This window comes from Pituophis catenifer, unplaced genomic scaffold, assembly GCF_029215685.1.
Source record: "Pituophis catenifer annectens isolate HBS135680 unplaced genomic scaffold, rPitCat1.0.hap2 SCAF_2, whole genome shotgun sequence".
NCBI classification, from domain to species: Eukaryota; Metazoa; Chordata; class Lepidosauria; order Squamata; family Colubridae; genus Pituophis; species Pituophis catenifer.
The window spans coordinates 139,961,979-139,983,037 of NW_027256882.1; the positions used below are offsets into that span (position 1 = coordinate 139,961,979).

At 40.9% G+C, this 21,059-nt stretch overlaps 1 protein-coding gene across 1 annotated transcript in view; it reads right to left on the bottom strand.

Moving 5' to 3' along the window:
- SLC38A10 (solute carrier family 38 member 10) overlaps positions 1-21,059 on the bottom strand; it is an 84,414-nt gene that overhangs the window by 42,825 nt on the left and 20,530 nt on the right. Inside the window, exons 5-10 of the mRNA XM_070937697.1 lie at positions 20,824-20,967; positions 18,445-18,569; positions 12,953-13,055; positions 10,900-11,082; positions 9,656-9,767; positions 7,826-7,932 (exon numbers count right to left, since the gene is read on the bottom strand). Coding sequence (XP_070793798.1) covers positions 7,826-7,932; positions 9,656-9,767; positions 10,900-11,082; positions 12,953-13,055; positions 18,445-18,569; positions 20,824-20,967 — 774 coding nt within the window. The remainder of the gene's footprint in view (positions 1-7,825; positions 7,933-9,655; positions 9,768-10,899; positions 11,083-12,952; positions 13,056-18,444; positions 18,570-20,823; positions 20,968-21,059) is intronic.

Consider the following 21,059-nt stretch of genomic DNA (forward strand, 5'->3'; position numbering starts at 1 on the left):
TGTGTGTATTTCAGTGCTACTGTAACTTTAAATGGCCATTAAATGTCACAAAATCATAATCATGGTTTTAAGTTGAGGACTACCTGTAATCTGTCAGGATAGACTGTTTGCAAAAAATTTATGTCAACTTCAAGAATATGAGAAGGAATTCTTGAGGAATCTCTTCAAAGATAATATGAGTAAAAAATGTAGCAAATCATTTTCCCGTCATTAAAGGCAGAATGACAAGCTGTCCCAAACTTCTTCATGTCCATGAGAACTGAATCAGTTTACAGAATCTAGAGAAGAAACTCCAGGTTCTGAAAGAAAACTGACTGAGAAGTACAATAAAGATATTAAAAAAGGTAAAAGAGTCCCTGTGGATTTCACTCCGCTAGTCATTGCTGACTCTAAGGGGAAGTGCTCAACTCTGTTTCAAGGCTATTGAGCCAGCGCTGTCCAAAGACATTTCTGCAGTCATGTGGCCAGCATGACATCGTAGAGCGCTGTTACACTCCTGGGCCATGACTCAGTGGTTAAGGCTTCTTGCCTGGAAAGCTGGCAGCCCACGTTTGAGATCTGAGAGCTGTGCAGTAGGGTGAGCTCCCATCCTTGCCCCAGTTCCTGCCAACCTAGCCATTCGAAAGCATGCAAATGCAAGTAGGTAGATAAATAGGTACCACTTTGGTGAAAGTGAAGCACAGGGCTTCAGGCTAAAACATATGCTGTGGTTTCCCACAACCTTTCTGATTCAGGGTAGCCTTTTCAGTGAATCAAGATATTTCACTTTTCCTCCTCCTCTTGCATCTAGAATGCATTCTACTCATTTTCGTCCCCATCTTCCCAAAATGCAGAGATGGGGGGAGGGGGAGAGGAACAGTTTTAGAATGCCAGAGGCGGGAAGATCCTCTAGTACACGGGTGTCAAACTCGATTTCATTGAGGGCCACATCAGTGTTGTGTTTGACCTCAGGAGGCCAGGATGGGCAAGGCCAGCTCAATATCACTCATGTTGGGGGCACCTGTGGTGGCTCGAGCGCTCTGCCAGTGAAATCAGAACTTGGGAGGGCCTCCCATAGCCCTCACGAGCTTTGTTTTCACTGGCAGAGGCACCACGGGCGATCCTTCGCTGTTTCCAGGGTGGCCTTGCAGGCCAGATCTAAGCACCCCACGGGCCAGATCCTGTCCCCGGGCCTTGAGTTTGACACCCCTGCTCTAGTAGAAGTAGTGGCCAATGGAAGAATGGATGAACTTCCATAGAAGCAGGCATTTGCAAACTAAAAGCCACTGGAATAATCTGTTGGGTAACCAAAACCTTCCAACAGCCTTCCAAAATCTGACTGTCAATTGAGGACCGTGGTCTGAGATCATATGACCAACTGAGATCCTGTACCTACAAGTGAGCTCTAGACAAAGTTGCACAGTTGTGCTGATGAAATGACCTTACAAAGAACTAAATGAGCAATCTCGGTAAACAAATCCACCACACAAAAATTGTTATTTGTGTTGTGGTCTGCCAGCAGCCTATGGAACTGGCAGCGGAGTCGGACAGCGATGAGTCTGAGGAAGAACATGGGCCAGTCCTGGAGGTTGGGGAAGGCCTGGATGAGGGCTCTGCGTCAGAGGCAGAGATGGGGTCAGGGCCATCGGGGAGTGATGCGGACTTCGGAGCCTCCAGAGGCTGACAGTAGAGAGGCAGAGGAACAGGAGAAGCCTGTTCCTAGTGCACGTTTGAGAACAGCTGCCAGGAGGCAGGAGCAGTTAAAGCAGAGAGGATGACTCAGGAGTAGGGCCAAGAGATGATTGGCCCCTCCCATAAGGCTTAAAAGACCAGCAACAGCTCTTTCCTCTTTGCCAGAAAACAACCGTTGAGAGAATTGCTTCTTGGTTGGCCATAGTTATTTCTTCTGTTCCTGAACTGTTGCCAAGAAAAGCCTTTGGCAGTTTGCCTAATTATCCCAAGGTCAGAGATAAACTAAAGACTGGTGTTTTGAGGACTTTGCTTTCATTTAATTTAGAATACGCTGCGAATGAGTTAATTCTCAGCTGTTTCAATAAAATCTGTTTGTTTATTGGAACTGTTTTGCATTTAATATCAACTACGTGGGCCTGGGTCACAACAATTTAACCCTGAAAAAAATCAGTAATAAAATCCCACGGTGCTGCTGGTGAAGGAGAACTGAAGCAAAACAGCTTTCCAGGAATATCTTAGACCAGCAACAAATATGACAAGACGAAACAATGCTTGACGTACACTCTCATCTTCAGCCAAAATAGCTTTCCTCTGCCCAATGCAAATTTTAAGTGACCCCTACATTATGTCCGGCAGTTCTGTTGTCATGGCAGAGTTGCAACATCTCATTCCTTAAAGAAAGTGGAACATAGATGGAACACCTGCGCGTCATTCATAGATAAAGATGAAGACTTTGCTTATGGGGTTCGCTGGAAATCATCCCTTTGAGCCCTGACGTATGCAACCTATTACTGTTGCATTCTAATCCAACCTAGCAGATTATGCCCTGTATCCCTACCTCCAATATTTCTGGAAGATCTAATCTTTGGGGAGGTTAGAGTTGCTTGGCCACATGTAGAGACAGATGAGCATGGAACATTATATTCAGATATATGAACACATAAGCAATGTCTTATTGGGGTCGATTCCTTGGTAACCAGTGCAACTGTCTGTCTGTCATAGAGGCCAACCAACTGCACTTTTTCAGCAATGGCCTTCAGAGACAGTCACACTGCTACCAGGGCTGATAAGTAACTTAGTGTCTGATAATTTGTTCTGAGCCAGGAATATGGGTAATATTTAAAACAAAGAAAAAAACCCTGTGTTCACTGAATGTGACAAGGTGTAAGATATTGTGCTTCTTGGCAGAATTTCCGATTCTGGTGATCTGTGTGCACCTATACAGGTAATCCTCGACTTACAACAGTTCGTTTAGTGACCGTTCAAACTTACAACAGCACTAAAAAAAGTGACTTATGGCCGTTTTTCACACTTATGACTGTTGCAACATCCCCACGGTCGCGTGATCAAAATTCAGATCCTTGTCAACTGACTCATATTTATGAAGGCTGCAGTGTCCTGGGTGATCACCACTTGCAACCTTCTGACAAACAAAGTCAATGGAGAAGTCAGATTCGTGTAACAACCACATTACTAACTCAACAATTGCAGTGATTCACTTAACAACTGTGGCAAGAAAGCCCATAAAATGGTGCAAAACCCCCTTAACAAATGTATCGCTTAAAATGATGGGCTCAATTGTGGTCGTAAGTCAAGGATTACCTGTACTGGATGAATTGCTCAGTGTAGGAGATGCCATCACTAGCACACAACTTTTATTGCAAGCAACTCTTGGTTGAAAATGTCATGATTCCATTCGGCTTGGGAGAAGCAAATCTGGAATGGAATGGACAGGTAGTCCTCAACTACGACCACAATGAAGCCCAAAATTTATGTTGCTAAGTGAGACATTGACTTTTACCTCCTTTTATGACCTTTCTTACCACAGTTGTTAAGTGAATCAGTGCAGTTGTTAATTTAGTAACACGGTTGTTAAGTGAATCTGGTTTCCCCATTGACTTTGCTTGTCAGAAGGTGGCAAAGGGGATCCCATGATCCCAGGAAACTGCAACTGTCGTGAATATGAACCACAGCATCTGAATTTTGATCGCATGACCACGGGGATGCTACAACAGTCGTTAAGTGTGAGAGACGGTCATAGTCACTTTTTTCAATGCCGTTGTAACTTTGAACAGTCACTAAACAGTTGTTAGTTGAGGATTACCCGTACATAGCAGATTTCTCTCTCTCCCACCCCCCGCCCAATGCCTTTTTCACTGTATGGAAAAGAATGGGCTCTTAATGCAAAATCTGAAGGATTTATTTCCATCACAAGGGGGCAGGAGGGGTCTAGATGTTTCAGCAATGGCTGTGAAAAAGATTTGCAATTATTGAAATGCTGCTTGCTCTTGAGTAGACAATCTAAATTACTGTCCTTTGTTTAAGAGTTGAGGCAGCAGTCTTGAAAACCCTGCAAAGTTAGGGATGACTTTTTTAATACACATTCACAAAGCTTTGAAAATGCATGGCGTCCTTCACATTTCTAGGTTCTTGGCTATAAACTGTGTTTTTGTAGGTTCCTGTACCCTAAATAGTCCAACTGGGGAAGACTGAATGCACATTTTTCCAACCAAATAAAATGTCTGTTTTCATGGAATTGTTCTAAGACATCTCTCATGTAAAGATAGATCTTTTGAAAAGATCAGTATATCATCCAGTAAACCACAACATATATTTTTTTTCCAAAAACATCAGGAAATATTTAATGGAGAAGACTACCCTATAATTAGCCAAGCCAAAAGTATTACTGTGTATTCAAATTTGTCATGTCTGTTCCCCGAATGGTGTTAAATATTTGTGTCTCTCTTTCATTCTTGATCAAAGAGTACACGCCTCTCAAATCCGACTTCATGAAATAACATGCCTTCTAAAGGCCTTTCAAGAGATATGAAATAAGAAGCAATGGGTAGCAATCTCTAATGCTTACACTATCCAGGACCTTATAGGGATATAAAAATGTTGGCGCAGATGTAAAGGACCAAAAAAATCCTTTCTTCAAATTGTTACGCAGAAATTCCTTTAAAGTGGATAACTCTTGAATAGATATATATTACCTCTTAGATGGGATCTGGACTCCTGGCTTCAAGTTCATTGTACAGTCACATGCCTAATGAGGAGGCTATACAGGGTTTCTTCCTCACCTAATAAAGTCCATTCCCCAAACTGAGAAATGCTAGTAAATACCAGCGTTCTGGTATTTTCTGCTAATGTTTTGGCCAGATTTGAGGTCTGTTACTCAAGCGCACCAGGGGATTTCCTCCAGCATTCTCCCCAATAGGGCAAAGAGAGGGGCCAGGCCAGTGGTGGGATTCAAATAATTTAACAACCAGCTCTCTGCCCTAATGACCGGCTGGGTGGGCGTGGCCAGAAGTGTGACAGGCAGTACTTGGCCTCCTGCACCCCCCCGGGAGCAAAAATGGACCACGGGGGGGGGGGAGAGGGAACACACCACCACCTCGTGCCCCGGTTTGGGCCTAGTAGGTTCCCTGCAGCCTCTGGGAGCTAAAACAGGCCGTGGCGGGGGGTGCTGCTCACCCCCCCGCGCCTCATTTTGAGCCTAGTAGGCCTCCCTGCACTTACCTAGGAGTCAAAATGGGACCCGTGGGGACTCCTGGAGGGGGCGGGGCAAGGCCAGCCAGCAATTTAACTACCAGTTCACCCAAACCAGCCTGAACCAGCTGAATCCCACCACTGGGCCAGGCCTCCCAGATGTGGTGGGAAGCTCAGGCCCTCTCCCCAACTGTCCGTTTAATGACCCAAGCAGTTGCCTAAAGACCACAACTGAGAGAGTTAGGATCGTGGTCGTTGAATCACGTAGCATCTCGCTGCTGAGGTCATGTAGCACCTCACTGAACAATCACTTCATTCAACGACCACGATTCCAGGCACAGCTGTGGCTGTAATTGGAGGATTACCTTGATAACTAAAACTAAAACTAGGTAATTCAGATCAAGACAGACAGTTCCTAAAAACCAAATACCACCTTGGAAAACTACTGATTTAAACTGGAAATATTTCAACATTAGCATGTTGGAGTCAAGATACCATGTACCTGTTAGCTACCCAAAACCTCACATTTTGCATAAATAATAGAGCTTCTGGACATTCCTCAAGGGTAGCTCCCTATAAAGTGCAATACGGTAGTCAAACAAGCCCATTATCTTTTTGAGGATCTTTGTCATAAATGACATACTAGGCAATAAAAGATCTACTAAGCTAGTCAAGAGTTTCTTGGCTTTTTTCTCTTATATATTAAATGTAGAATATTCAGGGACTTCTCTCTTGTTTGAGAAAGTCATTTGAGAGAGCACAGGCAAGCTTTCTGCATCAGAAAAACAATTTACAGACTTTCATATGATGGTCTCTTCCGTCTACTGTACAGAAGATGGTCTCTTCCGTCTACCCTACCATACCAAGAGAATATATAGTCTTACAAATGGAACCACAGGAAGGAGAAAGATTCCCAAGTCGTCAGCACTTTCACAAGTCTGGCAGAATTCTTAGCACTTCTCCCAGTTGCTCAATTATTGAATCAACTTTCCAGCATTTGAAGCTTGTAAGAGAACTACCCACATTGTTTAATCCAAGCTGCCTTCCGGGGCTCTGGCTCACTGCCAACTATTGACTGACCAGCTGTCTGCAGCAATTAACTGTGGTTGGTGGCATTAGATACCCAACCAACAAAAACATCTGGGGGATGCATTTCCCCCTCCTCCTCATGGGAATGATTCCGTTCAAGAAGAATTGGGAGGAGTACGTGTTTGATTCAGTTTTTCAAAGCTGCACCTTGAACTATGACACTTACACCCTCACCCGGCACAAGTAAGTCAACAGACCATTCAATTACATCATTGCAGCATAACTGGCAACTGACCCAATCTTGATAATGATCTGTGTGACTTAAAAGGAAAATATTTTCAATTGAGGAGTGATTTGCAAACACATGTAAATGCATACTCACAAACATCCACTGCTATATCTATTCCATGCAGACAAATAAAAGACACACTAGCCATTTTAAAGATGCTCAGGATGGTTTGCAAGTTAATAATAACAACACACACTCACACACACACCCTGCAATAGACAACAAACATCTATCAAAACTAACTTGAAAGTGAACTGGACATGCAATGATACAGGAGGCAATGAAATAGTGCCAAAAAGCATTGTGAGGGAGGGGGCAGGCTGGAATACAACAGTATCCAATTAAAATCTAATTTTACTTTGCTGCCTTTGCCTACCCCACATGCTGCAACTGTTTACAAGTGTCAAGAGTGGAGAAGAATGAGGTTTCATCCTAAAATAGGGATGGCTGTTTCATTGGTCTTGTGATGCCAGTCTGCTGTGCCTAACATCACTTGGGCCAGCTTCACAAAATAACTGCAAAGACTTAACCCAACAAGTTGCCTGAAAACTCCCGATCCCTTTCCCTTTAAAAAGCTGCATACCATCAAAAAAGATGCTACGAGACTATGTTTCAAGGAGAAAACACCCAGTGAGTAAGCAGCCAAAAAAACATTATCACCCACTTCTTCTCAGAGAAAGGCTGAACTTCCCTGAAAATGTCAGTTTGCTACACTATGGTCAGAAGGAGTAGCAAAAACCTTAATTTCAGCTCCATTTAAAAATTAGTAGCTGTAGTACATCAGGAAGTGGAGCCAGTCCTATCTTTGAAAAAAAAACAAGGACGCTTTGGGTGTGTTTTTCAAACAGTTTCTACAATGGAAAATCTATATCTCTAACAATGAGTGTGTAATATGCGTGCGCCTCTTTTGCAGTTGTTATTTTGGGGATGCAATCACAAAAACCCGTGAGCAAGGCCCACAGTGCCAAAATATATTTGCTTCAGCCTCAGTCCCAAAGAAGCAGACTAGTTAAGCATTTAAAATGCTGCCTGCACTCTCCACGTTGGGGACACAATAGCAAGGAGCAGGCTGATGCAGCGTCGGGAATCAGCTATTAATGCATTGCAGTCTGCCAGACATAAAAGGAGGGGCATTCCAAGGTTAGAGGATGCAGGTATGCCATCACAAATGCTGAATTCTTGATAATGATGTGTTCAAGTTAGAACCCTTGCCCTGCCTTCCATGTCTGCCATCCATCTGGAACAAGAGAGTTGATGGGGTTCCTTGGCATCAGAGAAATTAACATGATGCCCAAACTCTACTGTAAGCAGGAGAGGGAGTAAAAGTTAATTACAATTGGCACTGACCTGTGAGCAAAGGGCATTCTTGTGGGTTTTCTTGTAAATAAGAGCTGGGCAGATAAAACAGATGAGACTCCCCATCGTTGCACCTGTTAGGCCCAAGATGGTCTCCACTAGCAGAGAAGAGGAAGAGAAAAATTATTATAAGTTCCAGTTAACGGCATATGAATAAACTCTTCCATTGAAATGATTCAGGGGAAAACTAGAGGCATGGGCTCAAAGTCACATAATACAAATTAGATCCCTTTGGCCACTCTTGGTCTAGACTGTGAAGAATGAACTTTTTGTGCTTTCTGCTCTGGGCCTTTTGGTGAAGCAGAGACTGTAATCTACGTTACTGACTTTGATAAAATAAGCATATCATCACATAATTAGTTCATAATGTGATGAACTAACATCTTTAGCTCCATACTTACCATAAATATAGTAGATTAGGATACTACTTCATCCTTAAGTATGCATTAAAATAGAGTGAAAAGCATACACTTGTCACAATACTTGTGTTTGATAACAAAGAATGCTTAAGAGGATACTGAAACTATTTTATTTTTGAAAATTTATTTATATTTCCTATGTCTAAACCACTTAGCTCCTTCAGATATGGGATTCTGGGTACTCTAGTTCTAGTATGGATACAGATATTCGTTCTTATACAAATATAAGATAAGAATAAACAAAGTAACACCCCTCAGAGGATTTCAAATTCCTTAAGTCCTTCCATACTGGCTAAGGCTGATGAGAACTGAAATTAAAATCATTTGGAAAGCACAAAACAATTGGAAGGCATCTTACTCTGGAGTTCTAACATGGCAGAATCTCGTGACTGAGAGCAAGCAAAAAAAACCCCCATATTTTTCCATGTTTTTTTTCCTTTTCCTTCCATAGCTCTGGCACTGGTATCCTCTAGAAAAGTTATTCAGTGTTATACCTAAAATAATACCATTAACACAGTGTACTGTAATATATTCACTTCTTTACTTGAACCAGTTCCTTGATGAAAAATACCAATGTCCCTGCCCCTGACTGTAGGTAATCCATGACTTACAACCTTACAACCCCAGTTGGAACCATAAATTGTTTTGGTCATCAGCTGAGGCACCCATATGAATGGACTTGATTTTGTTTGACATTGTTGCAGTGGTCATTAAACAAATGCCACAGTCATAAGTATGAATCCATTTGTCGGAATGAGTGTTTTTTTTGCCAATAACTGGCAAAAACCATTGCAAATTACAGTCACATGATGGGATGCAACGATCATAAAGCCTTCAAAATTCGGTCACATGACTGTGGGGATGGAGACACAATATTTTACAATGGTCAGGAGTGTTATATAGGCTGTAAAGCAGTTGTTCGTGCCCATCGTAATTTCAAGTGGTCATTAAACAACTGGATGTAAGTCAAGGACTATCTGTATTGTATAGAACTCTTAAAAAAATAATGCATCTTGTCTTTCTAAATAGGTTAGCCATTAGCACCATATACATATTAAGATATTTACAAGCATCTCAGAAAGGGAAGGTATAACCAGGAATATTTTTGTCTAGAGATACTAAAATTCAGGACAACATATACAAGATCATACAAATTACTGGGAACAAGAAGCAAAAGAAAGTTTGAAAATAAACAGGAAATACTTAATATATTACATGGTATAAATATGATCATTATAAAAGTATTCACTGTAGGTGCAAGTCTGTGCCTTTAATGAAAGTTGATTGTAGACACATATTGGGCTTATTCTAATATATGCTCATATACAGCAACCACATAAATTACACATGAGCTTTTAAAAACTAGGGATTAAGAGTCCAAAAATTCCAAAATTTCCCTTACCATTTGGAATCATGATACCACCAACCATGGTCCCAAACACAATTGCCAGAGTCAGAGCTTTAAATCGGAGAGGTGGCATATAACCTCCTGCGGCAAATGTTCCATCCTTTTGCTGTTTAAAAAGAAGAGATTAATAAAACAAGCATATGAACAGATCCCCACACACTTGCAAATTCTCAGGAACCTCTTTTGGGGATCCTGTAAATTAGAATCTCTTCCCAATGCATTATCTTGACCAACCATTTTATTACTATTGGGAAATTATTCACAGAAACTTTAGATTTAAAACTGTAAAATAATCCAACCAGCATGATTTAATGACTTCTGAAAAATCATCCAGTATGGAAGATAACAGGCCAGTATAACTAATGAAAAGCATATTTTCCATTTGTCTTTTTCTTGTTAATTGTAACTCTCATAACTGTTTAAAATTTTCTTTAAAACTTTTTATGTGCTGCAAAATAAATTACACTTCGCAATAGTAGAGCGAATGTTAAGGCAATTATACTTCAAAGCAATGTCAGCTATATCACGAATCTGTACTGTATAGTAGTGGATAAGATTCATCATAGCTTCAGCAGGCCAAAATTATTGTACTTGAGCTACACAGTGATAATGTCCATGGTAAAAATGGATTACCACACTACATTTGAATGGCACAAGAGTCAATCATTGACCAGAGACTGAGCTTCTTAGGAAAGTGGTTACATTTGAAGGAATAAAATGGTAAGACAAAAGAAAGAAGATAATTACCATGCCTAGGGCATGGTCACAACAATTGATCGCTGGTCTGAAGTTTTTTAATTCCTTGGGATATTATGAAATTTTAGGTTAAATTCTACTTCATACCTAGCAATCAATGGCTACTGTCTTACAGGCATAAGACTCTGCACAGGAAGGCCTAATTAAGCTAAACATTACTACCTGTTTTTTTCCAGGCATTCAAATGAAGTTTTTGCTTAGTCTTCCCCACCTCAGCAAAATTGATTCCATGCAAGAGCAAATACTGATAATTTCTTAACCATTTTTTTAAAAAAAATAAAGCAACCGCGGGAAATCAAATGAAAACACCACCAAATCGAATGCTATCTCCAAACCTAAAAAGTGGGGAAATTCCACTTGTTTCTTTTGAATGAGATATGAAGAGTGAAGGAGTGGAGAGCATGAGCACAAAATTCTTCAGTTTAGGATAAACTAGAGAGAAAAGCCTGAAACCTATTTCATGCAAATTTATATCATCTTACCTGCTGCTCAAAGAGAAGCGTATTCAAAGCCTGCCGGCATGGGAGAATCATCATTGGAAATCCAACTGCAACAGACATCATGAACCCCACACGTATCACCTCCGTCACTACGTTGGAAGGGAAGTTTATAAGTACATTGCCTTCAATGGTTTCAGTGTAACTCACATAGCCAAAGAACCCCACCTGTTCGAACAAAAAACAGAAATTAGTTTCGGAGGATGGAGATATATATATATTTGGAAAGAGAACAAATTTAGGCAATTTGGGCCTGTTCCCTAGTCCAAGAGAGAGCTATCTTTTTCTCTAATGGTTTCATTAATTATATTCTTCTTATTCTTCCCTTACCTCTGAATGGAAAGCTTATCACCCATTCAAAGCTGTCTCTTAAGAAAACTGTCAGGAATATCACATTATCTATAGTGGGTTTCCCTGTACATTTCCAAATTCCAGGAGATGTGCTACAGATGTAAAGGAACAGATGGATGGATGGATGGATGGATGGATGGATGGATGGATGGATGTAAATCATGTAACAGGTTTATAAGTAAAACAAAGTTCCAATAAGATAGGAAGATGAGGGTGCTATTAAGACATTCTGAGCACTTGGCTATGACAATGTCCAGCAAGGCTTTCCCAAAAGTAAAAACGTTACAATAACTTCCATTTTATTTTATTCCATCATCTTAAATGCATTTTTATGACATCATCACACATTATTAGGTTGGAAATAGAGAAAACAAAGAATTTGTCAAGCTTTCTTCAATCTAGTTCTATCACAGAAGGCAAGATAGCAACTTGAACTCCAAAGTTCACCCTTTAAAAAAAAGGCAGGTATGGTGATATACCCAGCAACATGAACTGATCATGCCTGGTTAGGATGAGCTGTATATTTAACTGGGTTTCATAATGCAATGTGGACAGTAATTTTTTTCCTGGTTTTCTGCTTATTTTCTTATCAGAAAATAATGTCGTTCATTCACAATGTAGCACTGAGAGAGTTACAAGCAAAGCTTATTGTTCCTCTCCTGCCCCCAAGTATGAATAGCTCAATGGTACTGAGACATTGCTACAACTGCGAAATGTACCGTAATAACTGCCAAGCATTGCCCAGACAGGCACAAACTTAGAATGCAGCTCCTATAATCCCTTCAAATGTCATTGCTGAATGTATCAAGCGGGGGAACTTATTAAACTTCAGATGGAATGATCACATAAATTGCGTTTAAGACTTTTAATATTAACTCGAGTTACTCACTTTTTGGGGTGAAACTTTTGACACATTACTGAAAAATCAAACAGTGCACACCTTTGACTTAGATGCAATACATTGTAAGTTTGGTATAATGGTTATGGTGCTGGCCTAGAAACCAGGAGACTGTGAGTTCTAGTACCACCTTAGGTGTAAAAGCCAGCTGGGTGATTTTGAGCCAGTCACTCACTCTCTGTCCAACCCACCTCAGAAGATTGTTAGTTGTGGACAAAATTGGAGCAAAGGAATATTAATTATGTTCGCTACCATGAGGAAGGAAGGAAGGAAGGAAGGAAGGAGGGAGGGAGGGAGAGAGGGAGGGAGGGAGGGAGGAAGGAAGGAAGGAAGGAAGGAAGGAAGGAAGGAAGGAAGGAAGGAAGGAAGGAAGGAAGGAAGGAAGGGATTTTCACAATTTCCTTTTTTGGCTCTATCAGAGACAAGTACTTCAACTAAGGGCAAGATATAGATGCTTTGTTGCTGAAGCAGACCCCTTTGTTTTCTACAGACAGTTCTGGCAGCATTTGCTAATCCATTTTATCAAAATAATTGCTTAGTTAAGAAGTAGGGAAATTTAAACACCATATATGCACACTAATCACACATACCATGTTCCAGTCGTGCTTAATGGAATTTATGGTTTGCAAATCCTGAATTGGCAGAATAGTTTATAGTTCCTCACAGTTAATTCCTTACAGACTTTTTTTCCCCCCAGAAGACTATTTTTTTAATGGTTTTGTTTTTTTTAATGAAGAGAAAGGGACAGGGCAGGAAAGATTTAAAAAACAAATAAATAAACATTCTCACCATAACATAAAAGGCAGTGACCACCTTTAGCGAAGCGGCAAAAATGGAGCTCATGATTTTAACTGACGGCTCATCCAGACTATCGTAAGTTGGAAAGACCTGGCTGCAAGACACAGTCAAACATTGGTTAGAACATGTTGTCAGGAAGAGAAACATTTAATCCAGCGTGCAGTTGCCACCATAAAGGTAATCCCAGCATCTCCCCACAAGACTCCTGTCACGCTACAGTGGTTTATATTGCCAATGCCAAGAGATTTTAAACATTCCCAAGTTTTAAGTGTTACACAAATACGCCTGCTCTCCTCTTCTGTGCCACTGCCACGTGTACAATGTAAATATTTCACATTTCAGAAAAAAAGGAAGGAAGGAAGGAAGGAAGGGGGGCAAAAAAGTGACGTTGCAACTGGAATGACCACTTGTTTGAGTCAAACAACAGTGGCAAAGCTCCAGACAGCACTCTGGAGATTATTGCTCTTGAAGCATCCTAGGTTGATAATTAAAGCAATACGGTGTTTACAGAATAAGAAGCAGGGAAGGAGCGAAAGCATCGGATTGTCAAAGAGAAAAGTTAAACAACCAAAACTAAACACTGTGCCTGTCATATTTCAGCGCTAATGCTTGAGCCCAAGCTCCCAGAAAAATGAAGGAGCCAATTACACGGGGTTTGGGTGCTTATATAAGCTTGTTCCCAACATCAGGTATATAATTTACTACAGCAGCTGGAGGTTGCATAGATATAATTCGGAGGCTGGCAAGGTTTGAATGGTTGGGGGCAGCAAAACAAAAAACAAAAAATATATATCCAGTAATGTCTAAGTATCATCCCTGGAAGGGGTGTGGCTAAAATTGTTTTGGCCATTTTTGGCTTTGTGGGAAGGTTAAGGATAGCAATGGGAGGGGAAGTTTCCCAGAAGCAAACTACTCCCAGACCGACTTGTAAAACAATATCAAATCCCCCACTCCCAAATAAATATGTTCCAGGTTTTTTTTTTTAGAGGATTTTAGTTGTGGGAGTGGAAACGGGAGCCTATGAAACACAAACCGCTCTTATTCCCATCTTTAAGACTACCCTAGATCAGAATTATGAATTGGGTGGTAGGGGATATAATTTAAAATCCAACAGACAGACCTCTCTTTCTAAGCATTCCCCTATAAAAGGCAGTATGAACCTTGAGCCGGTTTGGGCTAGTGGTTAAGATACTAGGCTAGAAAGTGGGAGACCGTGAGTTCAAGCCACACCTTAGCCACAAAGGCAAAGCTGGGTGACCTTAGGCTGATCACTCTCTCTCAGCCCAGCTCACCTCACAGGTTTGTTGTTGAGAAAATAGGAGGAGGAAGGTATGTTTGAACAAGGGCTCCAATAGCAATAGCACTTAGAATTATATACTGCTTTACAGTGCTTTACAGCCCTTTCTAAGCAGTTTACAGAGTCAGCATATTACCCCCAACAATTTGGGTCCAAGATGCCACCTTGAATTATTTGTAAATAAAAGGGGGCGTCTATAAATAAAATCAATCCAGCTGGGTTGCTCTTAACAATCCTACTAGGGCTTCAGGAAAAATAAAAAGGACAAAACCTTTCTGCTACAAGTCCAGAATTATAGAACAAACTATATACTAATCCTGAAACATAGCCTGTACCCAGGCAGCTTTGCACGTGGGGAAGGTGTTGATGAAAAATTCCCTTTTTAAACCTATGAACCAAATCAGATACCTTGCACTTTAAAAATATTAATAGCAAGCATTGTCCCCTGATTAAGAGAAGGTTGATTTTTAATTCCTGCATTTTCTTGATTAAAACCATCTCCACCATTATGATGGATGCAGAATTGATTTTTAATAAGGAAAACCATTTCAGAGAATGGGGAACTTTAGCTCTTTAGTGGCTTCCTCACTTCTTTTTTTCTTTTCTTTTTTAAAGTAAAACATGAATGTTCATGAATCTCCTTGATCCTATTTGTTCATTCATTCTGAACCTGGACAAGTACTATGAAAGTATTCTGTGAAATTCTATGAATGCAATAAAAGATGAAAATAAAACTTTCCTCAAAACACTGGCAAAAGATTTCTGACTGCCTATTCCCAAAAAACAAATCATAAAATTATTGTTGCCACCATATTCTCCTTGTGAACTTCCCCATGGCATTTGCCTGGATACTGTTGGGAGACAGGCGGCTGGATTAGAAGAGCTTTTGGTGTGATCTAACAAGGAAACTCTTGGGTTTTTAAAAAGATGGTAGTTCAAAGAGACAGAAGATCAGAAGTCCCTCACCACCCCTGCTCTGTATAAACAAGCCCCAAGACATTTTGGCTTTCCAGACACAGAAGTAAAAGAGACTCTCAAACCCATCAGATGTGCAAGTCAAACCTTCTCTGCCAATCAAGAATCCAAGATGCATAACAAGCAGTGTATCTTGCTGTGCACAGATTTTATTTTTAAGCTGAAATGTCCACCCGGAAGGCCAGGTCAAGATCAAGGTATCTGGGAGCAGCAACCTTTGTCTGATAAACATTTCCTTATGCTACAGGGATTTTTCACCACACTTGTAATCACAGAAGGCTGCCCTCAGGGTGAACTGAAGAAGAGTATTTAGTCCAAATGCCTTTACATGTATCTCTCTATTTCCAAGAGGAGCACAAGGAGAAAAACAGCACAAGCAAGCAGCTTCAGAGCCCAAAATAGTTCTTGGTGAAGGGGGGAAAAAGTTATTTTTTTAATGTGTGTGACCACGTTTCCATTTCGTTGAACATAAACATTCATTGCCTGTGGAACTTTGAAAAGGTAAAATTGCAGGGGTTTTTTAGATTTTTCTGGGCAGGAGAGAATACTGCTCAGAGAAAAGTCCTAATTCGGCAAAATGCAGAAGTCTCAGGACAAAAACAGTCAGAATATTTGATCAGGGTTAGGTAGCAACTTGCTTCATCTGACATAGGCGTACTCCTCCAGCATTACAATTCAATTGTAAAGGGGAATGTGTCCCTTGTAATTCCCTGAGAGAAGTACATGTATATATATCTAAGGCTGTCCACCAGTCAATGACTCTGAGTGTAGCTACTATGCTATGAAAGAAGATGTGAGGAATTGATTTTTTGCAAATCTTAATAAAAACTGCTGTTCCCCTCCCTCCCGAATGATGCATATGGCAAAAATTTTCTCTACCAAATTATCTTCTTTCTATTTTTTTAATGTCTACATCACATCTACTATGCTATCGCTCTATATCTCTATCTATTTCTCTCTCTCTCAATTTCTACATTTATTGTATGTAAGTAAAAGAACACATATGTAATGAAAGAAAAAAAAATAGATTTAGAAAGCAAATTGAAATGCAGTTCTACTGCTGTTTCAAAGATCCTTGATTAATGGAGAAATTGGGCCAAACGATCATAAATGTGGGTAGCCACATGTAAAAGTGAGGCAGAGGGTAAACAGAATCTTCGTTTCCATTTCTTCAATGTGTCATTCATATGGCACTAGCAACGACACCGAACTACGAACGGTGCCCGTCATTCCAGTTGGTTCACATCTATACCACTGACTGAAATGTCTGATTTAAAGCTTACACCAGTATAGCTCGTATTACAAAAGGATTAACGACAGGGACACTATCCTGAGGTCGTACAGGAAGGCTGCAGCAGAGCTAATGTTATATTTCTAGGCTTCCTGGCTTCCAGCCTCATGTGCAGTCTGTTAAACCATATGCTGCACACACGAGGGGCGGAGGGGGCCGCAGAGGCATTTCTCTTTGAATTTGGCAATGACAACAAACCTTATTGCCAGAGACAGCCAACTCTACAAGCAAAGCATACTTGTGCATTCAGGAGCCATAAGCAAGTGGCCAATCAATAATGCATGTTAGTTTTTTGCTTCTATCTAACACTTCTTAAAGTTTGGGGGTAAATCGACTGAAAGGTCAGTTATTACAAGCCTGGCAACCCCGGGATCCATCTGCACGTGACGTCACACAGGCCAAGAAACGTGTGTTATTCTTGCCCTTGGGAAAATTGATAGGATTTAACTTTCAGTTTGGCTTGCCACACCAGTGGTGTAGTAATCTATATTTAGAGAGATATGTGAATATACTAGTCCGGAACATATAATTTTGCTGTGTTTCCAACTCCCACCAAATGAAGGTTGGTTGCTGAATGGCCACCACAAGAAAAAGGACAAATTTGGATTTTATAAACCCCCACTGTGGTAACTAGGTAGCTATAAAAGAATGAATCAACCCTTCTGTCACCAATTATAGCAGAGACACTTAAAACTGAGTGAAGCACATTAAATCTGAGAAGCATAATTGGGGGGGTGGGCAGAGGGGGAGAAGGAGAGTCCAGCTGTATCAAAGCTAATGCTAACGGTCCATTTTGGGTCCTCAGCTGAACACGCACACGCACACACACACACACACTTCTATGGTTTCACTGGGCCACTTTTCAGTCCGGCCACAAATGAAAGGGTGGTAGAAGTATTGCTACTAGAATGGAAATGGGAATTATCTATGGATGAAAGCTTACATCTGCCACAAGAACGACTATGACAACTAAGGGCAGGCATGTGTTTTTTTTAAAAAAAAATATTTTAAGTTCTTCATCCAAAATAAACTATGCCAGCATGCAGCATGGATTTCCATTATTTCTTTTTTATTGACAAACTCTGAGGAATGGGGAGGGCGGGGGGGGGGAAGAATGGCGGAATCAGAAAATGGAAGGAGGTACGGTGAAGAACAGAACAGGGCAGGGGAAAGTATAAGATGCAAAAATATTATTTCTAATGTTGGGATTTCTGAATGGGAAGATGCCAACAAGAAAATTAAAAGGAATTTCTACCCCTCTAGTCTGGAACGGGGAAGTTTAAAAATTGTGTGTTTGTGTATGGGGTGTGTATGTGTAAAATGAGAACTGAAAGACTTGAACCCAATTCTGGAATAGGCTTTGCATTGTGCAACACACAGAAAGAAAGCCTGGAGTCAACCCCTGTCCTACATCTATAAGGGTAAATAGGACTTTATAGTCCAGAAGGTCAAGCTGACTTAAGAACAGTTACCTTTTCCTTAAATATTCTCTATGAAAACATTTATGTTGCTTAACAAAGATGTTCACAAAAATCATTTTAAGCCAATATTGAAAGCCCACTATGGTAGTAATTATTTCTGCTTAAGTTCTTCTCACTTCTCAAGAACAGGGCTCAATACTGTCCCAAGTACCAGACATTAAAGCCAATGGAAAATTACACCGGAGATGTATTTGCCTCCTATGAACAAGAAGCTTTTTAAGTACAATGAGTGAAATATAACTCCCTCTCCCAGCTAGGTAACAAAAGGGTCACAACCCAGTCAGATGCTATACCTCAGTGGGCTGTAAAATATTTTGATTAAAATCAAGACAAGGGGACCAGATGGTACCTATCCCATACAGGCCATCCTGACCCTTTGCCCTTAACAAAACTCATTCCACCCCACAATCTCCAAGCAGCCAGGACTGCTGATACTTACGACTGACAGGCAAACGACATGCCAAAGATAGGAATGCAGCGAAAAATGCCCTCCCAGCGTGCATAACTGACCCGCTGCAGCCACTGCCCGTCAAAGAGGCCATGTTTGAAAGCAGAGAGCACGATCTGTAGCCAAGGTAAAGAAAAGAGAGGTTACAATCTAGACAACAGAGACACCAGACCAACCCAGTAACTGACAACCCAGGTTGCCTCAGTTTTATCAGCAAATGGGAAACAGCAAAGGGGCAATAGAAGCTCACAGGCAGAGATTTTTACCAAGCCACATTTCCTGGATCTGCATCCCCAGTGCATCCCCAGAGATGTATGGGGAATCTGGGGTTTCTGGGTCCTGAGTAAATTACAGCAACCTGCATCACAAGGAAAGGGTAGTGCAAGAATTGTTTGCCCTCCAACTGAATGTTCTCAACTGGATGCTTGATAAAAATATGCAAATCCCTTCATTGGCATTCAATCCCTTCCATTTCTAGCAATAAGTCCTTTCAACATCTTTATACATTTCCATCTCCTAACCAACCACCCTTTTCCGGGGGCTTTCTGTATTCTAGCTTTTCGTAATGAGGTCTCCCAAAAGCCTCCCAAATGCACTATATCTTCTAAGCCCCCAGCACTAGTTTTTGCAATGAAGGAACTGTACTGCACATTGCTCTTCCTCTAGACACCTGCCTCCTCCTCCTCTCTTTTAAATCTGCCACTTTCCGGCAAGACTGTTATTGTATATGCCCTAATTTGAACTGCTAACTCCAAATGCAACTGTTGTATAGAAGAAAATTGTTTTTCTATGTTGGTCTCTTTCTCCCTCCTTTCCTCATCTTTCTTTCTTCCCTGGCCTCCCATCCCCATCTTACAATAAGCTGCCTGGTGGGAGGAACCAATATTCTTTGGGGGGGGGAGCTTGGGGGGAGGAAATTATATATAACTCTTTAATACCCAACTGAGCAACTGAGAAAACACATAGTTTGTTCAGAACAAAAAAAGGGGGGGTTTGTTATGAGCTTTGTTACAAGGCACCATTTTTTAATTTGGCCTACTATTGAGATAATCCGAGATCATTACATGGTGGGTGATGGTGGTGGTAATGGAAATGGAAATGGAAATGACAATATGTGTGTCATGGCACAAATAATGTGACTAACATACTGTACCTGCATAAGATGTCAGCCTCTAGTACAGAACTGTACCAGTTGGATGCCAATATCATGATACCTGGGTCATTATTTTGATATCACTGTAACTTGTTAAAGATGCTTCTGCTTCTAAACTGTAGTTTAAGAAAATATGGCTCTATATCCTGTACCAGCACCAGCTGCACAAGTATTTACAACAGCGAACCATGAAGATGGCTATTATGTGGCTCAGAGAACGCCTGCCAAAGGTCCCCACATATCAGCAAGTATAGGGAAGAGGGAGACCCAAAACTGGCATTCCCTGGGCAAGTTCCCCTCCTGTGAACAATGAGCCACTCTGACAGCCTTCAGGACATTTCTAAAGAAGCCCCTAAGTTCTAATTGATGGAAACAATTGGTGCCGTATGTCTAGCTGTATAATCATTTCATATAATCAAACACAACTTTGGTATGATTATAGTCTACTGTATGTGTTTATTCTAGTACTGATGCTCAGCTGTCACTTTTTGCCCACCACTTAAGAGTCTTTTAAGCCTTTTAAAGTCTTTTAAGTCTTTAAGCCTGAGGCCATTTAAAATGTTCATAAATAAATAAATGGTATCCCAAACAAAGATGAAAATGGCCGGAGAGACAAGATAAAACAAGGAAATACCTAGGAACAACATTAGAGGTGAGAAGTTAAATGAAACTGAGGAAGGAGTCTTATTGCAAGGGAATTTGTTAGCAGCCTCTTTGGTAAAACCTCAATGAGAAAGCTTTGAAGGAAGCATTTGATTAAACACTGTGGAACAGAAAGTGAAGGAGGCATTAAGAGGTTCCTCTGACAATCTGTGTGGCCTAAGATCCTAGTGTATACACTACTATAAAAATGCTGACTTGCTGGAAGATGAGGACATGGCAGGATCTCCCTGGAAGAATGTATAACTTTGAGCAGCATATGGGAGACACATTCTTGGGCCTGTGGTTTGCACAGAAGAGCAAATAGCATCCCTGTTACTGGTAGTGGTCTTCCCTTACTAGGTAGTGCCAATAATCGAGAAAGTTTTTCAAACTAAACCCTAAAAGTATGTGTTGTTGCCAACAAGCAGACCAAGCCTCCTGTTAAAGGTCCTCGGAGAGCCCACCCACATGAAGAGTTTGGGTACCCTGGAATTTAAATACGCATTGTGGTTTCCCTCAAAGGAATTAACCACCAAGATTGAAGAAAACAAAAGCTTCCCATCATTAATACTGACCACAAACATAAACACCGTATAGAAAATCAGAGCCATTGCACTGAAGGACTGTATGGAAGCCATCATGTTTCTCTGGAGACTCAACGGGAGCACAATGCAGAGGGAGATGAAAAAAAGCATGAGGATCCGGAATGCGCCGCTCACCTGAAAGATGAACATGAGGAACTGTTACATCAGCCTTCTTCAATCAGATGCCATTCACATGTGTTGCACTTTGACTACCACACATCAAAAAA